Consider the following 17509-nt stretch of genomic DNA (forward strand, 5'->3'; position numbering starts at 1 on the left):
TCACATGTTCCAATGCCAGTGAGTTCTTAGTAACTATATCTAAAATGAGGATTCTCCCGATCAGTCATATCCTCAAACGCATGGGTAAAATCAACATCAGGCATAATCTCCCCAGATGTGATCCTCGCATCTCGCTTCCGATTCTGAACCATATAATAAACCCTCAAAGCAATGAGCACCAACATGCAAAGTCCAAAACATCCCAGAATAATAGCAAAGGCCAAATAATACCGTGGACTATCCTGTGACCGGAAGATCTGTGGGCCGATAGCATTTCCAGCAGCCCAAAATACGAAGTTGCATGCAATCACGATAGATTTCTTAGTTTGTCCAGCCACGTTCCGCGATACCAGACTCAATGAAAGGGCGGAAACTGCGAAGAAGGAGTAGAAGATGAAGTAGGCGATTAACATTCCGATTCGCTTATTCGAGGAAAATGGGATCCCGACTAGGATCGATGTCCCAATGATACAGGGCACTAGCGAGGAGATCATGATTAGGATCGTTTGCTTGAAGTAGCGGTCTAGGTATGCGGAGGATATCATCGTGATAGCTGTGACGGCTCCGACGACCATGAGGAGTAGTTGACTCGCCCAGGTGCTGAATCCGAAGGAGGCGACGATGATGTTAGCGAAAGCACCGATTCCACCGGATGGGATTGTAGTGAAGAGTTGGATCAAAACGAATGCGTAGACTGATTTATGTCAGTGGGCTGAAACCTGAAATCGTGCTAGTAGGATGGTACGTACGTTGTGGATCGGTGAACGCATCTTTAACTTGTTCCCATCTGAAGATTCTGTTTTGCAGACCAGTCTGGTTCTGACGAACTCGCTCAACCATCAACTGTTTATTTTCTTCGCTCCAACACTTCGCGCGCATGATTGAGTCGGGGAGCCAGAAGAAGACGAATATCGCCCAGAACACCGTGATGATTCCGTATGTCATGAAAAGTGCTTGCCATGATTTGATAGGAGAGCTGGAGGGGACGAAGGAAAACCCGAAGGCTAGAAGACCACCGATAATATTTTGCAGACCGTTCATCATGTACCTGAATCAATGTAAGAAGGTGATTCGTAAGATAGAAGGGGTTGTGAGTACCAGAAATTGATTGTGCTAGCTTGTTCCTCTCTCTTGTACCATGTTGCTGATAGTACAACGAAGGTCGGCTGGCATGCTGCCTCGAACACACCCATGAATGCACGAAGAGCAATCAAGCCGGAGAAGTTTTTCATAGCGGGGATCAAGCAGATACAGATACCCCATAGCAGGATATTAATGGAAAGCCATTTTCCGATGGGAACGCGCTGAATGATCCAATTTTCCTGCAAAGGGTCAGTATGTACTCTCCATGCATTTCAAGTTGATATACGTACCGGATATTCAACAGTGAGGATAGCGATGTAAACGATAGTAGTCAACCAGTTATACTAGTAAAGTCAGTAAGAGCTAGGCATAGATACTGGAATATTGAAGTTACCTCATTCCCCACGAGACCCGCATCAGTCTTAATACCCATAATCGAAGCAAAAGACAGCGCTCCCTTATCCAGCGTTTGAAGCAGATACGTAAACATCATCACTACCAAGACTCGTTTATCGATCATTCGTTTCAACCGCTTATTGGTAGCTTCATCGATCTCAATAGCACCATCTGTGGCATACTTGGCAATCTCGCCATCAACACGAGAGTAGTCTGTTTGGTTCTTCTGTGGTGCATCGTGGATGTCTTGTCTGGCTACATTTTCGATTTCACGGTTTTCTGATTTTTGGGCCATTATGAGGTCCAATGAGTATGTTGCAACGAGATGATCCCTGGTAAAACTGAACCTGAGTGAAATTCGCTAGGATGATGGGAATAGAGAAAATATAGCAGGAATACCAATTATCCGGGGATGCGGGGGTGACCCAAAATGGCATGTTCTTGCCCCGTGGGGAATCCATTCTCCAGTCTCTTATGGAGACAAATGCCAGACTAGTATGGAGATTAGTATGGAGATGTACCCCCACGCGGGATATTCTTTTACTAAATTCCCATCACCTGGACACTTGGGCATTATTATTCACATTCTACTCCCTCTATGCGGGTAGATAGAATAAAGCTACACAAGACTCGGATACCAAGATCAGAGGCTTGATGACGAAGCTTAACTCCATCGCCAGAAAACAACAAGGAATGTGGCAGGGGGTCCAAGCGGTTGACGGAGTATCTCCGTATGGAAATCACACGAGTCACGACAATGAGTAGGGCTCGGTACAAAATCACCGAGCTAATCCACTAGTCATCTCGTCGGCAACGGAACTCGCCGCATCAGCTCAAACTAGACTCCACTGAACAATGTTTCGGGATGATAAAAACCCGAAGTTGATTCGTGGGGGAATATCAATACGGACTGGATCGCTAACGCGGAAGTGGAGCTCCTCCGCATCTCCAGTTGCCGATGACGATGGTCACCAACATGAATATGGAGCAATGCTTCATTATCACGCTCGACGCCATAATCATGGCTGAGCAGATTGTTTCTTTCGGATCTGAGGATCTTGGTCTCAATCTTGTTGGGGCTTCTATTTTGGTTGATCCGTCTGATTTTCCGGGTATTCACCATGCTGCTCGGGATTTGGCTGAGGATTTTGGTCGAGTAACGAGGGGTAAGGCGAGTCCGTTTGTCTTTGTGGATGAAGCGAAGGCGGAAGAGTTGAATCTCAGTGCGGTGGTTATTGTTGGTTGCGTTGAGTCATGCTGGATGCTTGACAGGCTTATCGCTGAGAAGAAAATTGATGTCGACGCGATTAGAGGGAAGTGGGAGTCATTTATGACCTTCGTGGTGGACGATCCATTTCCAGGATGCTCGAAGGGCTTGATTATTGCTGGAAGTGATAAAAGAGCTGCCATATTCGGTGCATATACTCTGTCTCGCCAGATTGGCGTGTCTCCGTACGTTCCTCGTTGCAATTGTCTGATTTTGTGAAACTAATTAATTCAGATGGTACTGGTGGGCTGATGTCGCACCCAAGTTCCACCCAGATATCTATGCCCTCCCAGTTACGACGACGCACGGTGAACCAAGCATTCAGTATCGAGGAATCTTCATCAATGACGAGGCACCCGCATTGACAGGTTGGGTACGAGAGAAATTCGGTTCCTACAACAGCGAGTTCTACAAGAAGGTTTATGAACTGCTCCTCCGTCTAAAAGCCAATTTCATGTGGCCAGCAATGTGGCCAGGCTACCCTAATCCCGGTGCAGTCTTCTTCATGGATGACCCAGAGAACCAGCGCATTGCCGATGAATACGGAATCTGTATATCAACCTCCCACCATGAGCCGATGCAGCGCGCTACAACGGAGTGGTTTGAGGAGGAGCCGCGTGCAGATGGAACTTGGGATTGGACTAAGAGCCGTGAAGAGATCATTGAGTTCTTTCGCAAGGGTGTTCAGCGTGCGAAGGGGCTGGAATCTTATTTCACAATGGGGATTCGGGGTGAATATGATCGTGGTATGGCAACCAATGATCCTGGTGCTGTGATACGAGATGTGCTCTTGCAACAACGGGCTCTTTTTAAGGAGGTTCATGGACGCGAGGATGCTGTTCCACAGGTCCTTGCGCTTTATAAGGAGATTCAGGATCTATACCAAGCGGGCGAATTCACTGTCCCCGATGATGTGACATTGTTATTTGCCGATGACAACTTTGGGGCTCTTCGACGTTTACCATCCAATCCTGAGATGAATAGGCCGGGAGGAGCGGGTATTTACTACCACTTTGAATATGTCGGGGCTCCTCGAAGTTATAAATGGATTAACTCGAATTCTTTGGTTCGTAACATGGTCTGACTTGACTGATATGAGCTAACCAATCTATAGGGCAAAACGTATCATCAACTCTCCGAAGCGTATAATCGCAATGCTCGGAAAATATGGGTGTTCAATGTTGGTGACATCAAGCCTATCGAGGTCCCCTTGACCTTTGCAATGGAGATGGCCTGGAACATCAACTCCGTTCATGAGTCCAGTATTCCTCAATTCCTGAGTAGCATGGCTACAGAATACTTCAGCGCCGAGCTGAGTCCGGATATCGTTTCTCTCTGGCACGAATATGACCGTCTTGTTCGTCTTCGCAGACATGAGCATATCGAACCCGAATCCTTCTCCTTACTCCATTACAACGAAGCAGATGATATAGCGTCAAGATGGCAAAAACTCGTATCTACTGCAGAGAAGATCCACGATCGTGCGAATCCAGAACAGAAGGCATCAATCTGGGAACTAGTCGTACACCCCGTCAAGGCCAGCGCAATCTATACACAACTACGAGTAACACAAGCACGAAACCAACTGCACGCACGCCAAAGACGCAACACAGCCAATAAACTCCTCCGAGAAACTCTCGACCTCTTCGACGCAGATTTCAAACTCTCACAGGAATTCCACTCCCTTTTAGATGGAAAGTGGAATCATATTATGTGTCAGGCTCATATGGGATACGGCGATACCTGGCACGCACCATCCCGGGATGCTATCTTCGGATTAGCGTATGTGCAGCGTGACCAGAATAGCAATATCATTGTTGGTCAGATGGGTGTTGCAGTTGAAGGACATGAAGGTATTCGCGCTGGGCGAATCAATGAAGAAAGTGAACGGACTCATCCTAGTCGACGAGACCTGGTTCCCGGTCTAACTTTGGGATCTATGAGTAGATACGGTGTGAAAAAGAGGTGGTTTGATATTTTTACTCGAGGGACGCAGATCATTCATTGGAGTATCTCTGTTCTATTTCGCTGGGTTGAAGTCTCGGTCTCTGAAGGGATCTTGCATCCCGATGGAGATGATGCTCGTGTCTGGATTACTGTTGACTGGGATCTTGTCGAGCCTGGTTTCGATCAGGAGGTCTTGATCAGCATTTCATCGGCAGAGGGCGATTTCGAACATGTCCATCTCCCTGTTCAGGGTCATAGAATCCCGGATTCTTTCCAAGGATTCGTTGAGGCGGATGGATACGTTTCGATCCCTGCTATCGGCCTCGGTGTTCAAGCCCCGTATAAACATCACCCTGAGCTAGGCAGAGGAAGTGAAGGCTCAATCACTATTGACTATGATACCTGTCGCCGTGAGACTATTGTTCCATTTATGGAATACCCATTTTACACATTTTCCCACGCTGAATCATTCACACTGAAACTATTGTTCAACATGACTCTGGATATTGATCCAGATCAGAAAATGTCTTATGAGTTCAGTGTTGATGATCAGCCTGTTGAGCTACACACTCTCGTCAGCGAATCAAGTGGCAAGGCTAAATTACCCGCCGAAGGATGGCTGAGATGCTATCATGAATTGTGTTTGGGAGAAGACGCATCATCTTGCTGCATTGAAGCCTGGTCCTCATACTATTCGGGTACGGTTGAACCATTCGAATACCTTACTTGAGAAAATTGTGTTGGATCTTGGTGGTGTCAAGGAAAACTACTTGGGACCGCCTCCCAGTTTTGTATCCACGTTAGCTTGATTGGCACAGCCTGCTCTCTACAATACAGAGAATTCTAAAATCCAAATCATAGTATCATTCCGTTATCGTATCGTCGTGCAAATCCGAAAGCTATGGGAGGGGAATTGGAATCCAATGAGCAAAGTACCAGGGGGAATTTTGAAAGAGAGAAAGCGAACAGGCTCCCAGAGAAAATTTAGAAAACCAGAGAGCGAGCAAACTACCGGGGGAATGTTGAACACAAGAAATTCAAAAAAGAACAAGAATCATCGGAAACCACTGGAGGGGAAAAATCGTGGTCCTGCATAACCATGGGCAATGATGGTTTGGATGTCAAGATTGTGATCAGGTCGAGGATTCCACAATTTGATAAGAATGAAACGACCGGAACTGAAAAACTGATTAGCAATGAACACATATGTACTGTGAATAAACAACTCACGGAGGCGGATCAAACTTGATAGTGACCATACTCTTCTCTCTCTCAATGAAGAAACGGGCGTACGGCTTGAGAGCGTCGGGGGCACTGGATGATGCTGCGGTCGACGATCCAGCGCCAAACAGGGATGCAGGTGGATTTGGGTCAATCAAGCTTGGTTGGCGATGTCGTTGTGTTGGATCAGATGCCTGACGGCGCATGGAGGCCAATCTTCGTTGCGACTGGGCCTCTAATCGGCGGCGATTGGAAAAGTTAGTCATGGTATTGGACTCTTCCTCGTCATCATCACTGGCACTATCCTCATCGCTATCAGACATGAAGTCATCATCGTCGTTGACCGTTTCTAGTTCAGCCACCGATGGAAGCATGTCGTCGTCGTCTTGCTGCCCAAATCCATCAATAGTGCTAGTGCAGTTGTACTCTGTGGTGACGCGGAATCCATCGGTTTGTGGACCACGTGTACTTCGACCTTCACTTGACGAAGCCACATTTGGGTCAGGGCCAACAAGCACGGTACGTTCCACAGATTGGAGAGGAGGGCGCGAAGAACCATTGAGATATTCTTGGGATGGTTGAAGAGCGTGTCGTCGCTCGCGGCGACGACGGCGACTGGAGTATTGAATTTGGTACTGAACGGTGCGGGCAAGTGCTTCATCCGAATCCATAGTAACAAACACCATTCCTTCCTGAATTCTACCAAGAGAGTCAGTGTTTAATATTCCTTCTTTGAAGGGGTGCAGAGGATAGAACATACGGTGCGTCAAAACCAGATCTTGGAGCCATAATGATGAGCTTCTTCAAACAGAAAGGTGCCTCGTTCTTGTGACGAAGAACAATATTACACCGATCGGACTTGGTGCTGTAAACATTGTTGTCATTGCGCAGAATACTATCAGGCAGTAAACATTCTCCATCTGGATCGTAGTTGCCTCCATCGCAGCTTGCGATCTCCATTTTCAAAGGTCCGGGGACCACCTGGCCCTGGTGGCCATAGTTGAACCCACGGCTGCCCTCTCGATGATCATCTGCGTCAAGCTTGCGCCGCTTAAGCCGGCGATCCCGGTCGCGACCGGTTTGAGGTTGTTGAGGAGGTTGTTGAGGCATTAGGGATGGTGTAGGAAGTGAATCTCTTAGATCAGGTCGGAATGCACGTCGTCGGAGAGTTCTATTAGTCGGCGGGCGGGGTTCTAGAGTAGCGGGATTGGCAGTGGATGGGAATTGTTGGAAGAAATCTTGAAAAGTAGGCACTGAGCTTCGTGGGTCGTCGACACCGAATACAAGGCGATGGTTATCCAATGCAGCTTGAGCTTGCATGTATGTCATATTCCCATTGCGAGTTTCGTCTATGTAGTGATCTTCGACCTCTTGGTTCAGAGTCTCCAAGGCCCGAGTACTAGCCTCTGAGCCGGTCCGATTTGCTCCCGAGTTGATCAAGTTGCGGAGATAGAGTAGCTGGTCTCTTGACCGAGGAGGATGATTATCACGCGGGGAGCCGCCTGATTCTTGTTCAATCAATCTGTTCAACAGTTGAGAAGTGTGGTTTCCAAATCGAATCTCAGATAGTATCGAATCTAGTTCCGAATCCTCGTCTTCAGTTTCAGCTCCACGGTCGGCAGTGGTGGCAGCGGTTTGTAGTTGAACTTGAGGGTGTCGGGCGCTTAGGTATTCGTAGAGTGACTGTTCCAATCTCCCCGGTGGGGGAACAAAAGAAGGATCCCTTGCACGAGAGGGACGACGATTAGAAGCTGGTGGGTGATCGTAGTTCTCTGGCTGTTGTAAAGGAAGGAAGACCGATAAGTAGATGGAAGGGGGAGGGGAAAGTGAGAGCCCAGTGTCATGAAACATACCATAATGTTTGATCAGTTTAGATCCCGGAGAGGGAGGGATAGAATATGCCGGCACAGATAGATAGATTACCTGAAACAAGAATACTGTCCAGCAGACTTCTCGACAATCCTTAGAATTCCAAGTGCATGGACTCAATCAAAGAGCCAGAGGGAAGAACAGGGGAGTTACTTATGATACAAGTTCAGGTGTTTGTAGCTTTGCACGTGATGGGGGGGATTAGATCATCGGTGGGGGGGAGCTTAAGTGTATGGAGATCCTTCACCTTCACCTTCTTTCATTCCTTTCTCTCTTTTCCACCTTCAACAATCTGTTATCTTACACAATGGCAGATCCAGAGACTAACCAGAATGGTCAGATCAGCGCTGGTAAGTAACAGTTACTATATACAGAGCTATCAACAAGCTGATAGCAGCTAATCATTGATTTAGATGAGATAGCCTTGTATGACCGCCAAATCCGACTATGGGGCATGCAAGCGCAAGAAAAGTGAGTGGTCGCAATCCTCAATTGGCCTCAGGAAAATATATACTCATCGTTACTGTGTACAGGATCCGATCGGCTAATATTCTTCTAATCACTGTCAAGGCTCTTGCGAATGAGGTAGCAAAGAACCTGGTTCTTGCGGGTATTGGCTCCTTGACCATCATTGACCATGAACCGGTGACAGAGAGCGACTTGGATGCTTCGTTTTTCCTGGAAGAGGCACACCGAGACGAGGAGATTATCAAGCAAGGGAAGAACGTGAGTCGTTATGTCTCTGTCATAGATTGAAAAATGTATTAACGTTCGTCAGCGCGCCGAAGTCGCCGGTCCCCAGATCAAGCAGATGAACCCCCGAGTGAAGCTCACCGTTGATACGGATGATGTCCGAACCAAGCAACCCGAATTCTTCGCCCAATTCGATATCACCATCGCAACAGAGCTAGACTTCATGACCAACACCACCATAAACGCAGCCTGCCGTCTCGCGAATCGTCCCTTCTACGCAGCCGGCCTACACGGTTTCTACGGTTATATCTTCGCGGATCTAATCTCCCACGACTTTGTCATCGAGCGCGAGAAGTCCAATGTCCCACCAAAGACCCAAGAAACGCCTACCCGCAGCATCATAAACATTACCACCAAGGAAAAGGCCAAGAAAGGTGATAAGACAGTCGAGCTGGTCACGAAGCGCGAAACCTATTCTCCGCTTATCCTCGCCAATGCCTCCCCCTTCCGGAAGAAAACACCCGTCTTCTTCGCCGTCGCAAACAAGTCACTCCGCTGCTAAGCTGTCTGCGTGCGCTCTGGGAATTTGAAAAGGCGTCAGATGGTCGTCGACCTACATTCAGTAACGTGGATCTGCAATTATTTACCAAGCTTGCGCGTGATAGCCACAAAGAGCTCCGACTAGATCTGTCAATGTTGGATTCTTCTGTCCTACGCACGTTCCTCCAGAACCTGGGTAGCGAGCTAGCTCCTGTATCGGCGTTCCTGGGTGGTGCATTGGCGCAGGATGTGATCAATGTGCTCTCGGCGCGGGAACAGCCATTGCAGAACTTACTCCTTTTCGATGCGGAGAAGAGCGTTGGTCCGATTTACTCCCTTCATCCTTTCTTCCCAGACGATACGAGTCTAGATGGGTTGGCTGCTGTGCCGCCGGTCTCCAATCCGATTCCGTTGAACGCGAACCCGAATATTATTCCATTCCGAGTGGAAGATCCAACCACTACGATTGTGTAGCTGGGCGTGAAGACTTATGGAAGCTGGCGTTTGGGTCTTGGAGTTGAATTTCTAATCAGGTCACAGTGAGATTGGATTTTCACTATTTACGAATCATGTGTTTGTACGATAGCGCACTAGAATGCATCATGAAGTTCCTGCTTTCAAGTATCTCACTAATCATACAATATCAAAACTCATTCTATAAATGTGTAGCAAACCATGGGAGTTCATATGTTCAAAATTAGGTCTGATATGGTAGATTCCCAGACGCCCCCAAGTGCAAGTTAAGCAGCCAAAAGAAAATGAACTAGATCAGAAAAATGTAGAATCAATTTGAACCAACATCAAATTCAAGCCTGAGCGGCTTTCGCGCCAGTCTCTTCATCAAGTGACTTTTTGGGTCCCATTGCGTTGCCCGCTTCCTCCTCGTCTTCACTGATCAGACCCTGTAGCTCAAAGGCCTCAGCGTCGTGGATGCGCTGTTCTTCTGAGCGCGATCGGGCACGAGTGTTAACGTTACCGTTGCCGTTCAAGTACACGCCATTTGTGTTGGACTTGGGGACTTCTTGCTCTTCCTCGGCGCCCTCTGGCCAAGCGTGGACAGCATAGATATGGAGAAGAACATTGACAACTAGAAGCAGTTAGTGAGAGTCGTCGAGAATCAATGTAGATCAAACTTACAGAGAAACAAGATAAAGGCAATGCTGTATAGGATAAGTACGTATGAGACGTGGGTAATACCGGCGTCGTTGAGAATCTGCATCTGCTCCTCGGTGGCACCCATGAACAGGAATCCAGAGGCGTATAGTAACTGTGACAATTAGCAAAGTTACATGTACCATGAGAAGTAAGGTAAACGTACAAATGGAGGAAGATATTGGAAGCTGTTTGGGTCAGTTCCGCTCATGCTAATCGTGCTCTTATCGCGCAGCACGAACGAGATCTCAATAATGCGAGTAGCTCCCGCAGCCATCAAGGTATAACCGAAAACAGTGTGGATCATAGTACTGATCATAAGGCTCTGAGCGTGAGCAGACATAGCGTACCCAGTCATGAGAATGACAATAGCGGGAACAATATTCCGCTTAGGCCGACCATTACGACTGCGACTCAGCCACATACCCAACAGACCAGCACACCACCAGACAATACCCATACTCGTATGCTGCAAGTCGTTGTGAGCCCAAGGCTGACCCCAACGGTGCTCAGTAAAGGTGTTAACACATCCCCAAGCCGCAATAATCAAGCTATCGAAGAATTCCTGACTGCGGCCGGTGCGACGTAACCAGAACTGACCCACCAGAAGGAGAATAGTCAAAGCGATACCGTATCCGATGAATGCAGAACCCATGATGAAGTGCGCAAGACACTGTCCGAGATGATCATCGTGACAGAAGCCCATTGCCGCAATACCACCGAAAACCATCTGCGTCCAGCTCACAACGGGCATGATCTTGCCAATTATTCCATGCGCAAGAACGAACATCCAGCGGATTCGGCCCTGCATGCCTTTCTCCAGGTGTAGCTTCAAGTAGAATCCCAGTCCGACTTGCACAACAAGCATGAGCATTAACCAGTTTGCGAAGGAGTGGTGTACGTTCGCAGAGAATTGGCGACCTTTGTGCGCGTGGCCGAGGAAGTAGGCGAGGACAGCGATGATAGTTCCGACTGTTTGAACGGGGACGTGCCATCTTGAGCGTACGATCTAGAGCCAAGTTAGATTGAATTCGAGACGCGATGGTAGCCTGCAAAGGTATAATAAAGATATACATACACCAAGGACCATTCCCAGAGGAAAGATGATACCAAATGCGAAACCCATTAAAATCATATGAATCCATAGAATAGAATCCTACAACCACTAATTAGTAGGAGATACATTTCCGGAAACAGATAAGGCGAGGGGAACAAACAATAGGATCCTCAGAGATGGCTTCACCCTCTGGAACATTTCCATGATCACCATGAGCAATAACTAGACCAATAATAATAAACAGGGCGCATAAGGACCTTGTTTTAATAATATCCATGGTGATGTTTTGAGGATGGAAAAGAAGTTGAGGGAAAAAAGAGAGAAGGGAAATGCGGCCAGATCAGACAATGTCGATCTTAACGCCAATCCGGTTCATCCGATTACATGAACATCAACCATCATCAACACCATATTAACATCTTCAAATTCAGCCCCAAAAAGACCACGAAAAAAAGCCGGAAATTTGGTCAATTTTAGCCGAAACGTTTCATCAATCTCTTCTTGCAATTGTATCGAACCCTCTTTGTCCCTGAATCCCACTTCTCCCCTCCGTACTCATCCACAGATTATTCAGCGACATCGGTGATTGGCAGAGAAAGTGATATCCACATGGCGGAACGGGGACAACGCGTTAGTAACTAACTAGACCCGGTTAGAATGGGGCTATGAGGAGTACTGATGGAGTGGATGGAGACAGGAGATTGTCCAAGCTTCAATATCCGAGTTACAAGCTCAACAAGCGGAGCTGGAGAAGGAAATTGCCGAGATCAAGTCCAAGTTGCGGTATTCACCTCGAAATAACAAGAAACTTCAATTCTACTGTTACTAACTTGGTTTGTCGCATAGCAATGACCCGGATGAGACTGTCCAGCGCCATATTCGGCTTTTACATGAGTACAATGAGATCAAAGATGTAGCACAGGGATTGATGGGCTTGATTGCTGAGGCCAAGGGAGTCCGTGTGATGGAGATTCATAAAGAGTATGGAGTGAACGAGAAGGACTAGACTCAGTCCTACTCTCTCTACCTTGGACTATTGTTAAACTTATCTCTTCTTCGAATACTCGGGTTTACTGGAATAGACTCGACGTTTACAATTCATACAGAAATGGGTCATTCAACCAATTCCATCGCAGAAATCAGGTCTATAGCAGGTATAACAAGTAGATACATATGAAATCTTCAGAGATCCAGTCGTGAGTACAGCATCAATGCGATCAACGCATTGACCCTGGATAAAACACATCACAAAGAGCAAGAATCAAGATGTCGCTTCCAAGCTCTGAAGACTAACAAGCTCAAAGTAGCGGCCTCGCCTCCTCATCAACTCTGTGTGGTTACCAGCTTCCACAATCTTTCCTGCTTCGAAGACATAAATGAGATCCGCATTTTGGATAGTGCTTAGTCGGTGAGCCACCGCAATGGTTGTGCGACCCTTCGCGGCTGAGTCCAGAGCTGTCTGTACAACCTTCTCAGATTCAGAGTCAAGGGCTGAGGTAGCCTCATCCAGAAGCAGAATCTTGGGTTGCCGAAGTAGAGCACGCGCGATAGCTATACGCTGTTTCTGACCACCAGATAACATGCTACCTTTGTTGCCGACAAGTGTGTTGAACCCGTCACTATAGGATATGAGTTAGTGCTTTCGGCAGAGGGAAAGTTTCAAGGTAAACATACGGTAGAGAAACAATGAAATCGTAAATGTTCGCATCCCGACAAGCCTTGTCAACATCCTCCTCCGTGATTTGACGCCCTTCAACCCCAAGTAAAAGATTGTCCATGATGCTACCCTGGTATAGAGTGGGCTCCTGGCTGACCAACGCGATATGCTCACGATAGGAGTTAACATTCAAGTCGACGATGTTCCGGCCATCGACGTACACTCCACCATCTAAGCAATCGTAAAAGCGTTCCAGGAGGGAAATCGTTGTACTTTTCCCACATCCACTGGGTCCCACGAGAGCAACATACTGACCAGGCTTGACAGTCAGATCCAGACCACGTAGGACAGGCTGTTGAGGGCGAGTAGGGTAGCGGAAGTGAACATCACGGAACTCGACCTCGCCTTCCATCTTCCAAACACGCTCACCTCTCTCAGACCAGGTGTCAATAGGGGGTTCACGCTCCAGCAGGGTACGGGTCTGTATAGCAGCGTTCTTAGCCTTGCCCATATCGCCTGAGAATGAGAACATAGTGCCAGCAGACTGGGCACCAAAGAGGACTTCGGTAAAACAGATAAAAAACCGAAGTGTGTTGAGCTCGCCTCTCGCAACAAGTGTACCACCCCACCAGAACCCAAGCGCAACGCAGAAAAACACCATAGCCATGGAGGCGGCATACATAGTCGAGGACTTAGCAACCGCAATCAGACTCTTACGAGTCTGCGCCTCTAGCTGTTGATGAAATGTCTCGGCCACATCAGCCTCACGGGTAAGAGCCGCTACCGTTCGAATAGCGGATGCAGCTTCACAAGCATAAGCAGCAGACCGAGCGTATGCTTCTTTTGAGCGGCTCTGGAATTTAGCGAGCATTTCGTAACGGTAAAAGCCGCATCCTAGAAGGATGGGAACGCCACACATTACAACGAGAGCCAACTTCCACCCAAAGGCCAAGGCAATTGTGAGGGATGTGACGAGCGTAGTAGTGCACGACATGATAGTTCCTAATGTTTGTCCACTGATACCAGCCAGTGCCTTGGTTTGAGTTGATAGAAAGGAAGTCAAGGCACCGACGCTATTCTCTTCACGATCGAAGAAATTGATATCTTGTCGGAGGATGGCGCGGAAAGCCCGACTCCGAGCGTTACGAATAAGTCGCTCGGAGCAGTATGCAAATGCAATTCCCATGGTTGCAGAGGTGAAGAATTGCAAAATACCAGTGACAAGAAAGATTGCTGACCAGTAGTCAACTTCGGAGCGAAGCTTCGTGTATTGACTGACGGGAAGAGACATGGCAGCAATTGCTTGGGAGTATAGGTAAGCCTGGGTGGGCTGACCACAGCCAGCGAGTATTGAGAAGATGAAGCCAACAGCTAGGATGTTCTTTTGTTTGCTGTTGAATCCGAGAATGAATTTGATGAGTGAAAAGATTGAGTAGTGTTCGGGCTTCTCCGGCTCTTCTTCTGCAAGAATAAAGCTCGATATGGATCCGCGGTCCTCGTCCACAGGTTCGATTCCGAAGAAACTACGACGCAAATACTCGGTAGGGTTGACTTGTTGGATGGCATCCATGGTGTTTGAAATATCCTGTGAGAACATGCCAAGGGCTGCGTGATCTTCAGGACGGAGCAGCATGGTAGCTCGCGAGTTGTTGGTTGGGGTAAATACGGACGGATGCATCATCGCTCCACGGTTCCATGAGCCACGCATTGCAGGGTTGAACATCGAATGGGGACGCATCGAAGATCCCCCATGATGCTGGGCCATAGACGTGCGGCGGAACATCGAATGAGCGACAGAGCCACGTCGGAAGAGAGATTCCGGCCTCGCCATAGACCCACGCCACATGGATTTGATACGCTTGGAGGTGGTAGACTGGCGTACTGGCACATCGGGACAGCTGTCTTCGCTATCTTTCTTGGTTTCAACAATGTACTGTGCCTCAACTAAGCGGTGATAGTGGCCCTTCTTGATAAGCAACTCGGAGTGAGTGCCTTGTTCTTGAATTGCACCCTTGGCAAAGACCACGATGTTGTCCGCGTTTTTAATTGTTGACAGCCTGTGGGCAATGACAATAGTGGTCCGTCCTTCAGCGACCTTGTCAAGAGCGGCTTGCACCACACCTTCAGACTTGGTGTCGAGAGCAGAAGTAGCCTCGTCAAGCAGTAGGATCTTAGGGTCTGAAACGACAGCACGAGCAATTGCAATACGCTGCTTCTGTCCACCAGAGAGTAGAAACCCGCTCTGTCCAACGTTGGTGTCATATCCCTCTGGGAGATTAACAATGAAGTCGTGCGCATTGGCCATTCGGGCCGCATCTTCGATCCGATCTTGAATCTTCCATTCAGGCTCAAACTCATAGTCAGTGCCGACTAATCCGTGCCGAATATTCTCACCAATGCTAGCTCCAAAGAGAACCGGCTCTTGGCTGACGAGGGAGATCTGCTGGCGAAGCCATCTCAGATTGAGACCTTGAAGATCATGTCCATCAAGAGTCACCGTACCACTGACAGGCAGGTAGAATCGCTCAACCAAGCCCACGGCTGTAGACTTACCAGAACCAGAAGGTCCAACAAGAGCTGTAACCGTACCAGAGCGGCACTCAAGAGTCATTCCCTGCATGACTGTGACATCGGGACGAGAGGGGTAAACATGCTTGACGTTATCGAATCGGATGTCTCCCTTGACAACTGGAAGAATAATTCCTTCATCGGAAGTAGGGTTAATAGGAGAGGTCCTCTCAATGGTGCCGAATATCTTGGTTGCAGCAGCCACAGCGTTCGTGAAGGCTTGGGCATTAGGTCCAATGTTGCTCAAACTAAGGGACCCCATGAGGATGCACATGAGAATCGTGATAACCTGTCCGACTTCGACTTCACCCTTGACCAAAAATCGAGAGCCCATCCAGAATCCTAGACCATAGTTCATGAACATCATAGAGAATAATGCTGCTATCAAGACACCCACCGCCATCTGAAGGCGCATTCCCCATCGTTCAGCCATCTCCAAATGAGTTTCATATTGCCTGGCGAGTTTATCCTGCGTGCCAAATGCAGTGGCATTGCGGATTGAGCTAATCACCTCTTCGGCAATTGTTCCACCTACGCTGTAGCAATCTAAGGAAAGTTTGCTATATTTGACGATAAAGTGAGATCCGGTACCCATGATCAACAGAATTGCAATCACAGTTGAAGTACAGACACCGGCTAGCTTAGCATATTTGGAGTAGGCGACAATGAAAGCAGTGGTGAATGTAGAAATGGCGGTTAGGGTCAAGCCGACCTTCTCAGATAGACCCTCCTGGATCAGGTTGGTATCAGCCGTGATGCGGGTAGTGATTTCTCCCGTGCCCTGCTTATCGAAATAGCCGATGTTCTGGCGTAGAATAGCTTCGAGATACTTTTCACGAATGTTCTGCGTAATGCGTTCTCCTGTATGCATGAAGCCGACCATACAGATATACACCACGATGAATTCCCCGATTCCCAGACAGATATAATACACGACATTTCGGTTGAGCTCGGTCATGAAGGCATCTTTACTCATGAGATCGACTGAGACTTTGGAAAAGCTGGATGTCATTGAACCGAATATGACCATAAATAAGGGCTGAGAGACCCCGGCGGCGATTGCGCAAATGGCGCTGATAAACACTATAATCAAATCTCGACGAGACGCGAATCTGTAAAGCCCAAAGAGTGAAATACTGGGACTTGGCTGGTCCAGCTGGCTTTTGAGGATTTGCTTCTCGTCATGCGGTAAATGGGCATAGGGCGCATCTTCTTCGGAAAGAGGGCTTTTTCCAAGATCACTGCTGGCATCGTCGAGGAGGTGGTAGGCGTCATTCGGGAGATCGAGGACCGGCTTTGGAGGTTTATGTTTCTCTATAGGCTGCATGGAGCTTGTTCGAGTGGGGTGTTCAACCATCTCAACGGCCTGCGTCGAGATGTCATTTTTGTGGCTTGCTTGGCTGGAACGGTGCATGCTGAATGGAAGGACGTCCACGTCCTCGTGTCGTGATGAAGTATTCTCGGACTGCTTCAGCGATTGAGACCAGCCTATAAGCTGCCACGCCTTGGCGCAGAATTAGGACCCTATAGTAGATTTTTGAATGAATGGTCTTGTAGAATGAGCGACTTGAAGCCAGGCGACCAAGCGACTGGCGGCATTGAGAAAAAGCTCGAGCGCAGAGGAAAGAAACGAGAGGGTCTAGGGATGGACAGCGTGGAATCTATGGCGATCCACTCGAGCACAATGAGAGACTGAAATAACGAAAGGAATAATTTGTCTTGATATTGGCTCGATGCCAGATGAAACGAGATTTCGCAGTGGCCAAGCAAATCACGAGGTTCAACAGACTCAAAAGCCACCACGCCGTAGAAGTGGGGATTGGGCTTGGAATATTCCACCATTGTTTATGGATGGCTGTGGTGCACTGTGAGTCTCACGATCTGAGGTGGTGGTGCATTCCTCCCGCAAGGGCATGCAGGGGCACCAATAACGTTCCGGTCCATGACTAGACAACCCCTTGATAGGACTGTTCAAAGTCAGAGAGACACGTAAGACTTGACGGACCATAGATCTTCTCCCAGAGGTGCTTCTTCGTTGTGCCCCTTGGGGCCCCTGTTA

The 17509-nt window shown here is 48.1% G+C and overlaps 8 protein-coding genes across 8 annotated transcripts; 3 read left to right on the top strand and 5 right to left on the bottom strand.

The window, feature by feature from the left end:
* Positions 1 to 26: 26 nt before the first annotated feature.
* On the bottom strand, positions 27 to 1774 carry N7483_001652 (uncharacterized protein; the record flags this gene model as incomplete). Its single annotated transcript, XM_057085089.1, has 5 exons — positions 27 to 694; positions 750 to 1048; positions 1099 to 1322; positions 1374 to 1427; positions 1478 to 1774. 5 exons carry the CDS (start codon positions 1772 to 1774, stop codon positions 27 to 29), a joined length of 1542 nt encoding a protein of 513 aa, XP_056951238.1.
* A 663-nt stretch (positions 1775 to 2437) lies between these two features.
* On the top strand, positions 2438 to 5423 carry N7483_001653 (uncharacterized protein; the record flags this gene model as incomplete). The annotated part of the gene is made up of 3 exons (XM_057085090.1): positions 2438 to 2931; positions 2981 to 3812; positions 3861 to 5423. The coding sequence occupies 3 exons, from the start codon at positions 2438 to 2440 to the stop codon at positions 5421 to 5423; spliced, it is 2889 nt and encodes a 962-aa protein (XP_056951239.1).
* A 324-nt stretch (positions 5424 to 5747) lies between these two features.
* Positions 5748 to 7765, bottom strand: N7483_001654 (uncharacterized protein; the record flags this gene model as incomplete). The annotated part of the gene is made up of 3 exons (XM_057085091.1): positions 5748 to 5871; positions 5924 to 6613; positions 6675 to 7765. The coding sequence occupies 3 exons, from the start codon at positions 7763 to 7765 to the stop codon at positions 5748 to 5750; spliced, it is 1905 nt and encodes a 634-aa protein (XP_056951240.1).
* Positions 7766 to 8090: 325 nt separating this feature from the next.
* N7483_001655 (E1 ubiquitin-activating protein AOS1) lies at positions 8091 to 9490 on the top strand (the record flags this gene model as incomplete). Its single annotated transcript, XM_057085092.1, is given in 5 exon segments — positions 8091 to 8133; positions 8197 to 8254; positions 8317 to 8509; positions 8562 to 9022; positions 9040 to 9490. The coding sequence occupies 5 exon segments, from the start codon at positions 8091 to 8093 to the stop codon at positions 9488 to 9490; spliced, it is 1206 nt and encodes a 401-aa protein (XP_056951241.1).
* A 332-nt stretch (positions 9491 to 9822) lies between these two features.
* N7483_001656 (Ytp1 family protein) lies at positions 9823 to 11502 on the bottom strand (the record flags this gene model as incomplete). The annotated part of the gene is made up of 5 exons (XM_057085093.1): positions 9823 to 10103; positions 10154 to 10283; positions 10335 to 11177; positions 11247 to 11324; positions 11386 to 11502. The coding sequence occupies 5 exons, from the start codon at positions 11500 to 11502 to the stop codon at positions 9823 to 9825; spliced, it is 1449 nt and encodes a 482-aa protein (XP_056951242.1).
* Positions 11503 to 11834: 332 nt separating this feature from the next.
* On the top strand, positions 11835 to 12231 carry N7483_001657 (SWI5/SAE3 family protein; the record flags this gene model as incomplete). The annotated part of the gene is made up of 3 exons (XM_057085094.1): positions 11835 to 11855; positions 11923 to 12008; positions 12072 to 12231. 3 exons carry the CDS (start codon positions 11835 to 11837, stop codon positions 12229 to 12231), a joined length of 267 nt encoding a protein of 88 aa, XP_056951243.1.
* A 255-nt stretch (positions 12232 to 12486) lies between these two features.
* N7483_001658 (putative ABC multidrug transporter) lies at positions 12487 to 12807 on the bottom strand (the record flags this gene model as incomplete). Its single annotated transcript, XM_057085095.1, has 1 exon — positions 12487 to 12807. One exon carries the CDS (start codon positions 12805 to 12807, stop codon positions 12487 to 12489), a length of 321 nt encoding a protein of 106 aa, XP_056951244.1.
* A 37-nt stretch (positions 12808 to 12844) lies between these two features.
* mdr1 (ABC multidrug transporter Mdr1) lies at positions 12845 to 16864 on the bottom strand (the record flags this gene model as incomplete). The annotated part of the gene is made up of 1 exon (XM_057085096.1): positions 12845 to 16864. The coding sequence occupies one exon, from the start codon at positions 16862 to 16864 to the stop codon at positions 12845 to 12847; it is 4020 nt and encodes a 1339-aa protein (XP_056951245.1).
* Positions 16865 to 17509: the final 645 nt, after the last annotated feature.

The sequence above is a fragment of the Penicillium malachiteum genome (genome assembly GCF_028827825.1).
Source record: "Penicillium malachiteum strain IBT 17515 chromosome Unknown utg000001l:1.0-8184562.0:1.0-8186909.0, whole genome shotgun sequence".
Classification (NCBI taxonomy): Eukaryota; Fungi; Ascomycota; class Eurotiomycetes; order Eurotiales; family Aspergillaceae; genus Penicillium; species Penicillium malachiteum.